Genomic DNA, 9,907 nt, shown 5'->3' with positions numbered 1-9,907 from the left:
CCATCTCTGTTATTGGTCGCTCTTTAATTAATGCTAGAATACCCTTTTGTATTGACTACTCTTTATTGTACCCCTAAACGTATAGGCAACTTACTGCAATACTGTATGTTTTCTCTATCTAGTACCTAATGTGAACATTTTATTTGGGATTTTGTTATTTCCACTTCTGACCGCTTGTATTCGTTTCAGCCTTTTGTGCCAAACACTTTGGTTGAAAAGATCATAATCTCAGAGAATACCATGACAATATTCCTTAGTTTTTCTCTATCCAGTCGACCATTGTCATCACAAACACCTTGAAAGACCACCAAGTTTATCTTAACATTTTCCTCTCAGCAGAAGATGAAGAGCAGCAACGTACTCTATAAAACTATCATGCTGTCTTGAAAACTGAGAACTCAATGTACATTGGTACATACAGTACAGGGCATATTCTAGCTGCACACATTTTTGCTGTTTTATATGTAAACATGACGGATATCTCAAAATGCCTTGAATAAATACAAAGAGCATTGTTACTTTATCACTGATCTTACGTGGTTCGTGTTGAAGGCTTTAAAGATGTTGTCCACATGTACTGAGACTCATTCTGAACTCCAAAAATCCTCTTGAACTCATGAAGGTACAAAGATCCACTTGGGCACTCCACAATAAAACTTGTAGAGGTCCTGAATGCTGCTAAACTCAAGTTCATCTGGCATCTGCGTTTGAGTTTGAACCATGCTGAGCCTAATTTCTACTTCTAAAGAGATACAAACAACTAATAATTATTAGTCATACAAATAATCTTTATGATTAGCGCCCTGCGTGGAGGCTGCAACTTAATTGGATAATAACTAATGTGCTGCCTGACTTCTACCTAGGGGCTTATTTTTAGCCACTGGTTGTGAGTTTAACCCTGTAATCCATACGCTTGAAACGTTCCTGATCTTTGAGTGACCACAGTAATCTGCGTTTTAAACAAATGCTCAGTGAAAAGAGCAAATCAAAATGCCATGTAGATGACCTGAAATAACTTGAAACTGACCACATAAAAGCAAATGTTGAAAATTGACTCATAACGATGAAGTGTTGAAGGTGTCATAGCCTCCTCCATGTAATGAAAATGTATTTTTGATTGCTCGTTTGATTTGCCCAAACAAAAATAACGGGGCATTACAATAGCACATTAAGATCACTTTACTTGCTTTGCAACATCAAATGCTATTGCATCACAGAAGAAAAATAAATAAGAGCAAATGCATTAAAAAAAATCAGCCATCCATTAATGCAGTAAAATAAACACAGTATTGTGTATATCGAGAAAGCTGCGAGTTGTATTAAGCATTGTGTACATTAAATACAATGATAGTTTCAGAGTATACGGTGAAATGAGTTATAGTTACTGTATAAAAATAACAGGATTTTTCTTTGGCTATTTTTATTCAGAAATGTGAACTGCACATGGTGTAAAAGTTTGCCATCAGACAAAGTGTGGCCGCTTTGCACATATTACAAAGAACTACATGCAAACAATTATGAAAAGACTTTTGTCATTTGGGTTCTGTATAGTGGCAAAAGCATTTACTAAACTGCCTTGACTCACACGTGAACTTAAAGTCAACCCAAACGTATTTTTTTAAGAATGTTATATGCAGGCTCACTAGTTGAAACATAACCTTCTGATTAAGATTGTCAACAAAATCCACCTGTTTTAGCCATCTCCAGAGGCGGCCATTTTGTCACTTCCGTCGACTGAAAACGACATCACACACCCTCATTGCTCAGATAACCAATGATGAACAATCATAGCTGAGTTTCAGAAAACAGCTGAGCCGTGATTGCTCGTTATCTGAGCCCTGAGGGTCTGTTGACAGAAATAACAAAATGGCCGACCCCGGAGATGGCTAAAAACGGGTGGATTTTGCTGCTCAAGTCGTATTCCATTTGAATCATATTGCCTTGTTTCAACTAGTGGGCCTGCATAGAACATATTCTTCAACAAATATGTTTGGGTAGACCTCTTCTTTAAAACTGAAGTAAACCCAAACATTTTTTTTCAAGAATGTGTTCCCAGCAGGCCCACTAGTTGGAACACGGCATTCTAATTAATTTTGCGTTTGTGGAATATAAATTAAGCAGCAAAATGCACTCGTTTTTAGCCATCTCCGGGGGCGGCCATTTTGTCTTCTGTCGACTGAAAATGACATCACAGCTGCTCACAACGACCAATCACGGCTGACCTGTTGTCTGAATCTGAGCTGTGATTGGCCGTTGATCGTTGTCTTAATCCGTAAGGTTTAATAGCACGTAGGTCCACCCTTTGCAACGACGACAGCTACGAGTCTTCTGGGGAGGCTTTCGATAAGGTTTGTGGGAATCTTTGACCATTCTTCTAAAAGTGCACACACTGATGTTGGACAGTCGGCCTAGGCTCTTAGTCTCAACTCTAATTCATTGCAAAAGTCTTCAGTTGGGTTGAGGTTAGGACTCTATGCCGGCCGGTCAAAACAATCCACACAAACTCTCTCATCTACCTTCATGACCTAGTTCAAACTTTGCCCAGGCTAACGGCCTTGGTTGGACATCCTCTGTCAATTATAGCCACGGTGAAATGTCTCATCAATGTTGTAGAGGCCCAAAAAGTGTATTTGGCTGTTTTCAGAAGTGTGCGCTCTTTCTCCTCTGCTCAAGAACCCATAGTGCAGGATTTATGTCCAACTTCAACATATTGAGCACCCAGGGATCCTCCTGTGCTCCTTTTATGAACTCTTCCATATTAATACAACCTGTTGAGCAAATTATACGCACAAATAATGAATCTTTAAGGCCCTGGGTTTTTGTCTTGTGTTAAACACTTACCATCCCCATCACTGTCGACAGCCTGCAGTATTCGTTCCACAGCATCGTCTACTGTCAAATGGGACTCGTGCGTCGTGTCCGTTTTTGTGCCTGTCTTGACGCGATAAATGCTCTAGATGAAAACAAAGGGAACATGATGTAAAGCATAGACTTTATTGGAAATAGAAAGAAGTGGTGTTTTGACCCTTTTATGTGTTATGCTAATGAGATCGCCCCCTCCTCCTCAGCAAGATGAACATCGTCACCCCAAAGTCATTTTTTCAGTTTTTTTCAGAAAACACAAAAAACTGAACCACATTCTGATGATATGTATTAATAATTTCATTTTAGGTGTAAAATTGAATGTTATGTTTAACTAAGGCTGCAGGAGATTTTACCAGAGGTGGCCAGCATCCTGCGAAGATGTTTAAGGCACAAAAAAAAAAAATTGTCAAAATATGATTTAGGCCATTAATTTAAGAGGCTGACGATATGCAGACTTTACAGACTAAAGCTAAATGATGACTGGTGTTGCTTTTCCCTCTGCACTTATCCATTCCTCGTGTATGGACATTGACATTTTCTTTTTATTATTTGTTCTCTTTCCGATAAGTACCATTAATCTATTTTCTACACCGCTTATCCTGTTCAGGGTCAGGGGAGGCTGAATTAAGTGGCTACAACCTGAACTGGTCACCTTTGACCATTGGGCCAATAGCCTTTTACAGTTTTCAAATTCAAATTGGAAAATTGTTTGTTCGGAGACGTCATTTATGAACGGATTATTCTGTATTTCTTTCGTTGCAACAATTGCAAGACAACGTTTTCCACAGAAGCTAGCCGCCAAATTAGCAAGTAAATTGAAATATAGTTAATAGTAAGAATTGTTGAATAAGATTATTGCATTTTTACATCATTTAGAATTCCATAAAATGACTTAAGAAGGTTGATTCCAACATGGTTAAGACACATCGTTATCTAAAAAAAAAAAAAAAACCTTGAAATTTTTAGTTTCAAGTTAGCAGTTTTTAGGTTTACTTTTTATGCTGTTACAGTCGGTCCCGACAAAGAAGTCGCTGTTCCTCGAACGTAAACTTACATGGATTATTGACCGAAGCTCATCCTTGTCAACAAAGCCGTTGTTGTCTTTGTCATATACCTTGAACGACCAGCGCAGTTTATGCTCCATGTCGCCCCGAAAAACAAGATTCAGAGCTGCTACAAATTCAAGGAAATCGATTGTATTGTCCTGAAAGGGAAGACGGATTAAAAATTGTTATGAATATGGTAATTTTGGTACACTGATTAAATGCCATATGTTATATAAATGTAAAATATCTCACCCCATTAGTGTCAAAAGCTCGAAACATGTTCTCAGCATAAGCCGATGCTTCGCCCGTTGGGTCCACACCAAAGAAACGCTTGAATTCATGCAGAAAAAGTAGTCCACTCGGGCACTCCGTGACAAATTTTTTATACATATCCTGAAGCGCTTTGACATCAATTTCTTCTGAGTTCTCTGTTTGCTGTGCCTGTCCCATGGTTTGTATTTTAACAGGACTTTGTCCTTTATGCTGTTGCTATGGCCTCCAATCTGGAGCGTCCGGACGAGAAATGGACATTTTATTGACTTTGACGTTCCATAAGCCTGCGGAATCCCAAAGATCCAGTTCACATTTGAGACAGGTGATTAGTGTGGGCTGGGGATTAAAACTGGATTACCTGGTTGGGGTTTCCTTTCCGTGGGTTTACCTCAGAGTTAAAGGTGGACTTGCCCCAACCCACAGGTAAGCATGTTCATCAAAGCCTTTTGCTTTCATGTTGACACGAAAATGAGTTGATTGGTGCAGCTCAAATTCGAAACCTTCTTACGGTTACAATATTTCGCCCCGTCTGACAAAATAGAAACTGCTGTGTTCTTTAAATCATACATGCGCATTATTGTGTTGTCCAGCGTGGTTCTTAATCAACCTGCTGTGGCACAGTAAAAACAAGTTAAGAGCATAAGACGCTCAAGGCCTTACTCATTTGGAATTGGTAATCAATCTCTTTTAATTAGATTGCGCTGGGCAAGGGAGACAAATCCTGCAAGAGATGTGCATTATTTGAGATGATCTCTAGGTAGGTCAAACTTAAACTCCAAGGACCTTGCGTCCTCATATGTGGACTTCACGTTTTCAGCTGTCCAGACCACAATACTGTACTACATTTTCCTCTGCGAGGGCCGGGTGTCCACTTACGAGGACATTGTACTGCTATTAAGTGGTGGAAAGAGAGTAGAACACATTACAGGTTGGATTCAAGATGGCTTCCAACACACCCAGAAATTCAGTCGGCCACTCCCGATCCAAATGTCGACCAGGTAAAGAATTCAATCAAATTTCATGGCTGATTGTTGTTCGGATATGTACATAAGTGTTCACTGTTTGTTATTGAAGGGAAGTCATCCCAAACATATATTTTTTTAAAATATGTACTATGCAAGCCCACTAGATGAAACAAGGTATTCTGATAAATATTGCGTTTGTGGAATAACGGTTAATCAACTCGTTTTCAGCCATCTCTGTGGCCATTTTGTCACTTCTGTCAATTGAAAATGACATCACAGTTGCTTAGGAAATGACCAATCACAGCTGATCTGTTTCCTGAAGCTGAGCCGTGATTGGTCGTTATCTAAGCCTGAGCAGTTGTCATTTTCAGTCGACAGAAGTGACAAAATGGCCGCCCCCTGAGATGGCTAAAAAGGGTTGGATTTTGCTGCTTAACTCATATTCCACAAATGCAATATTTATCAGAATGCCTTGTTTCAACTAGTGGGCCTGCTGGGAACATATTCTTATAAAAAAATATGTTTGAGTTGATTTCAGCTTTAAAGTCAAAATTTACAAAAGTTGGTAACTGTAACTGTAAAGGAGATATTTGTGTTTTTACAATCCAGCCCTTCAATCCCCGGAATTTATTCATATGTTTTTCAAACGTTAGGGTAAAAGAGGGTTTGAAAATGTCTGGCACTAAAAGGGTTAATTTGGAGATTTTTATTTTGAAAATTTTAAAAATGTTTAGAATGGGTTCAGCAGTTGAAGTTGTAATGGTTTTAATCTCTCAAGAAATGTGAAAATTGGGGGTCGTTATAACAAAATGATTAATAGAAATTATTTTCACTTTTGATTGTCTGGTATATGTTTAATACTGATTTTCTTCCAGAATCCAATAATTATTTCACAGTGAAAATGATTAAATGTGCGATTTCTCTGTAGATCAGGGGTGCCCAAGTCCGGTCCTCGAGAGCCCCCATCCATCCAGTTTTACGTGATTCCCTCCTCCAACACATCTGATTTCAAATTATCAGCTCTCAGCAAGCTTTGCAAAAGCCATACAACGATGCTGGTGTGAATGGAGAGAAATGAAAAGTGGCAACGAACAGCCCGCCTCACCCCTGTTATAAAGAACAACACCGCCATCTAGTGGTAAAATTACTGTATTACTATAGAGGAGGCTTGACAGTTGAAGACACTTTTTTTTCTCTGGTTTTTGATCAGGCCAGAATTTTTCGGCTCTTTTCCGGTGTCAGTTGTATATAGTGTTTTATGTCAATTTATTGGCTTTATTTATTTATGTTTTATATATTATTTATGTCTATATTTATTAATACATGTACCACAGCCTATTGTTTTTGTTTTATTTATTGTATTGTAAAGTGCTTTGTTACAGCCCTAGCTATTATGAAATGTGCTATATAAATAAAATTGTATTGTACTGCATTGTATAACACAATACTGTATAATATGGTAGGTAAAGCTTCATGCATTGGGACTGTTATTCTTCAGCTGGAGCTGGGCCGTTAGTCAAGGCGGAGGAAATTATGGACAGTTCCAGATACCAGTCAGTGTTATAGAACAGAACCTTCAGGCATGTTAGAAAGCAAAATGTCAGGAAAAGCCTACTAAAACATCCAACCTTTATTTTACGTTAATCAGAGGCACTTTAAATGGTGTCAGTTGTGTGCTGACTACCATTTAACATGACTTTGAATGTGATTGCTTAATTCTGAGCATAGCCATTTTCCCAGTTACAGTATAGTAAGTTGTGCACAATCACATTTTCTCAGTTGTTTATTTTTATTTCCCCTCTTTGAAGCGGAAGTCAACCCAAACATATATTTTTTAAAGAATATGTTCTATGCAAGCCCAATAGTTGAAACACAGCATTCTGATTAATATTGTGTTTGTGGAACATGAATTAAGCAACAAAATCCACCCATTTTTAGCCTTCTCGGGGGGGCGGCCATTTTGTCATTTATGTCGACTGAAGATGACATCAGAGTTGCTCAGGGCTCAGGTAACGGCCAATCATAGCTCAACTTCAGATAACAGGTGAGCAGTGATTGGTCGTTATCTGAGCAACGGTGATGTCATTTTCAGTCGACAGAAGTGACAAAATGGCCGCCCCCTGAGATGGCTAAAAACGGGTGGATTTTGCTGCTTATTTCATATTAATCATATTGCCTTGTTTCAATTAGTCGGCCCGCATAGACAAAATTCTGGAAAGAAATATGTTTGGGTTGATTTCCCTTTAAAAGTTTTTTTTTTTTTTTTTTTTTTTTTTCCAATTGAGTTGTACAGGTTGTAGTTTGAATTGATTCGTCTTGGTCTGTTTTCTTAGATCACAAAATCCTAGCATCTGAACAGGGATGCGTAGCCTTTTATATTTTTTAACTACCAGGTGGCACAGTCGTGCTGTTATATTGCATTTTTGCTGGTGCCTCTAATTGTGGTGGGACAGCGGTGGTTTAAATCGAACTGGTTTAAATCGAGTAGTACTTCAGATCAACCCTCTGTTCCAGCATACTTTCTTGTCTCGACAAAGTACATGAAACTTTTTGACACTAAAATTATTGCATAATCTACACCAGTGTCCTTGTGTACTTGCATTGTCATGCACTTGCCGCATATTTCCGTCTTTCTGCGGACCTGGTGATTAACACGCGTCCTAAAATAATCTCCTCCGATTTTTTTTTTTGCGCCACGTCAGCAGCCTTTATTGTTGATCTTAAATCACCGCCGCACTCGGTGAGTTTGTGAGAAACGGATGATCTCCCTGCTGAGTCCACAGTTTGCCTGATGGATTGTGCTGCTTCAGATGCTATTGAATAGATCCTGATGGAGTGTCTCAGTGGTCTAAATATTGTGCGCCAAAAGCTGCTGGAGGAGAGGGGGAGGGGTGTTGTTGATTGACCTTGGCGCAGCGCATTTCATGCTGATGACAGAGGATTTTTGCATTTGTTTATTGTTGTCGATCCCGCCACTCTGCTGTCATTTTTATTTCTTCTGCGCGACTAACTTCCATGAATACCAGATGAAAAATTAATTGATGCCTTTCATATTACTCGAGTATCGATTTGTAACAGCAGCATTAAGAGTGGAAAATACCTGATCGTTTTCACGTTTGCGTGCATGACAGTTTATTGCCTTCATGTTCCCTTCCACAGCACAGGTCATCATTGATGGAGACAAATTATCCATTTTCTTTCATATTTTGTTGAAAACAGTTCCCAGGTGTCTTATCAGCGACCAATCACGGCTCAGATTCAGAAAACAGGTCAGCCGTGATTGGTCGTTGTGAACAGTTGTGATGTCATTTTCAGTCGACAGAAGACAAAATGGCCGCCCCCGGAGATGGCTAAAAACGAGTGCATTTCGCTAATTAACTTATATTCCACAAATGCTTCATCTAGTGGGCCTGCTGGGAACATATTCATGAAAAAAAAATGTCCGGATTGACGTCCGCTTCAAGACTATTCTGTGCAGATCTATTCAGGCAAAGAAAGCATTTAAATTAGAGGTTGAAATTAAATTTGGGTCAATAAACAGACCGATCCACTCCTTGGGTCAATTTGACCATTTTTTTCTGTTGTTTTGTTCAAGATGACCAATTTGGGGGTTTGTTTTATATAAAACGACACAATTTTTGGGGTCAAACTCATTGAACCCACATAAAAGATAATGTACTGTACACGTGTTTTCAGAGGCTATTTTTAAACAAAGTGTGTACTTAATTGTTGTAAAAAAAAACGGATAGTGACTCTGCAACAATAGGAAAATATGGGATAACAACAGGTGAGCATCACTGTTCCGTGTATACATGCAGGTTGTTTTGGATCTCATAAGGTTATGCAAAGTGTACCTAATGAAGTGTCCAACGGTTATTCTTGCAACCACCTGGAAATGCCACTGTGTGGTCTTACCAGGTAAACCAAAGATAATGACTCTGATGATGATGAAGATGACGGCGATGATGATGATGATGTAGAGAAGGGGGAGGCGCAGGAATTGAGCACGTGTCGACGGATGGGTGGAGCATCGTCATCCTTTGGCCGCCTGGAGGACGCAGAGGATGCAGCTCGGTCCCGGCCTGACCAGTCGCTACCGGTCCCTGCGGATGGCGATGTTGTAACATTGCGGATGCGGGGAATCGACCATTAGACGGCGTCGCTGACATCGAACCGGTGACGCGCGTGATGCCGAGTGCTCCACATCGGCGCCTCTAGCCCTGGGAGAGCTCCTCGCTCCTCGCTCCTCGCTCCTCTTCGCTGCTGCGTGTGCGGTCCGCGGGGCGCCGGATGATCGCCGCCCGGACGCGCTGACGATCCCTCTGCGGCCGCACGGAGCCTGAGGCTGCCTGCAGAGATGCAGGTGAAAAATCAGATGTGCAGCGAGCGCATCGGCGTCGGCGACGATGACCCGGAGCAGGACGACGTGAGCCAGAAGAAGACCTCGTGTTTTTCCAACATCAAGATCTTCCTGGTGTCGGAATGCGCGCTCATGCTGGCGCAGGGTACCGTGGGCGCCTATCTGGTCAGTGACTTCCTTCTTCATCCCCCTCCTCCTCGTATGCATCGCTTGCGCTGTGTGCGCGTCCTTCAAACGCACAGACAAGGCCGCGCAAATCGAGTCATTAGAATGAGCACCAAACGGGCAGATGAGGCCTTTGCAGCAGCTGCATCGCAGCTTCTCCACGTTTTTGTTGTTGTTTCCAAACGACGCCTCGCACGAGGTTCACAACCTGCCGGCCTAGTGCAGGTTGTCGC

The 9,907-nt window shown here is 40.7% G+C and overlaps 2 protein-coding genes across 3 annotated transcripts in view; one reads left to right on the top strand and one right to left on the bottom strand.

Moving 5' to 3' along the window:
• Positions 1 to 9,907, top strand: part of LOC147149704 (solute carrier organic anion transporter family member 3A1-like) — a 36,267-nt gene that overhangs the window by 3,011 nt on the left and 23,349 nt on the right. Inside the window, exons 1-2 of one of the 2 annotated variants that reach the window (XM_086024937.1) lie at positions 8,828 to 8,936; positions 9,068 to 9,674. The exons of the other annotated variant lie outside the window; for it this stretch is intronic. Coding sequence (XP_085881063.1) covers positions 9,507 to 9,674 — 168 coding nt within the window. The 5' untranslated portion in view covers positions 8,828 to 8,936; positions 9,068 to 9,506. Of the gene's footprint in view, positions 1 to 8,827; positions 8,937 to 9,067; positions 9,675 to 9,907 lie in introns of those variants that run through there. 2 annotated transcript variants of the gene reach the window in all.
• Positions 2,183 to 4,640, bottom strand: LOC147149705 (guanylyl cyclase-activating protein 2-like). The gene is made up of 4 exons (XM_086024940.1): positions 4,164 to 4,640; positions 3,920 to 4,069; positions 2,842 to 2,953; positions 2,183 to 2,768 (listed from the first exon to the last, which is right to left on the bottom strand). The coding sequence occupies exons 1-4, from the start codon at positions 4,359 to 4,361 to the stop codon at positions 2,641 to 2,643; spliced, it is 588 nt and encodes a 195-aa protein (XP_085881066.1). The 5' UTR covers positions 4,362 to 4,640; the 3' UTR covers positions 2,183 to 2,640.

Source organism: Filicampus tigris, chromosome 3 (assembly GCF_054856515.1).
Source record: "Filicampus tigris isolate MCC_2025a chromosome 3, RoL_Ftig_1.0, whole genome shotgun sequence".
In the NCBI taxonomy this organism is placed as follows: domain Eukaryota; kingdom Metazoa; phylum Chordata; class Actinopteri; order Syngnathiformes; family Syngnathidae; genus Filicampus; species Filicampus tigris.
This window is presented reverse-complemented; position numbering and strand designations above follow the sequence as displayed.

Excerpts from the sequence above, each read along its gene's own strand:
- LOC147149705 (XM_086024940.1), bottom strand. The coding sequence starts at position 4,361 with ATGGGACAGGCACAGCAAACAGAGAACTCAGAAGAAATTGATGTCAAA. Across the intron at positions 4,070-4,163 it reads GAGCTTTTGACACTAATGGG|GACAATACAATCGATTTCCT; the intron begins GTGAGATATTTT and ends CTTCCCTTTCAG. Across the intron at positions 2,954-3,919 it reads AGCTTCGGTCAATAATCCAT|AGCATTTATCGCGTCAAGAC; the intron begins GTAAGTTTACGT and ends GTTTTCATCTAG.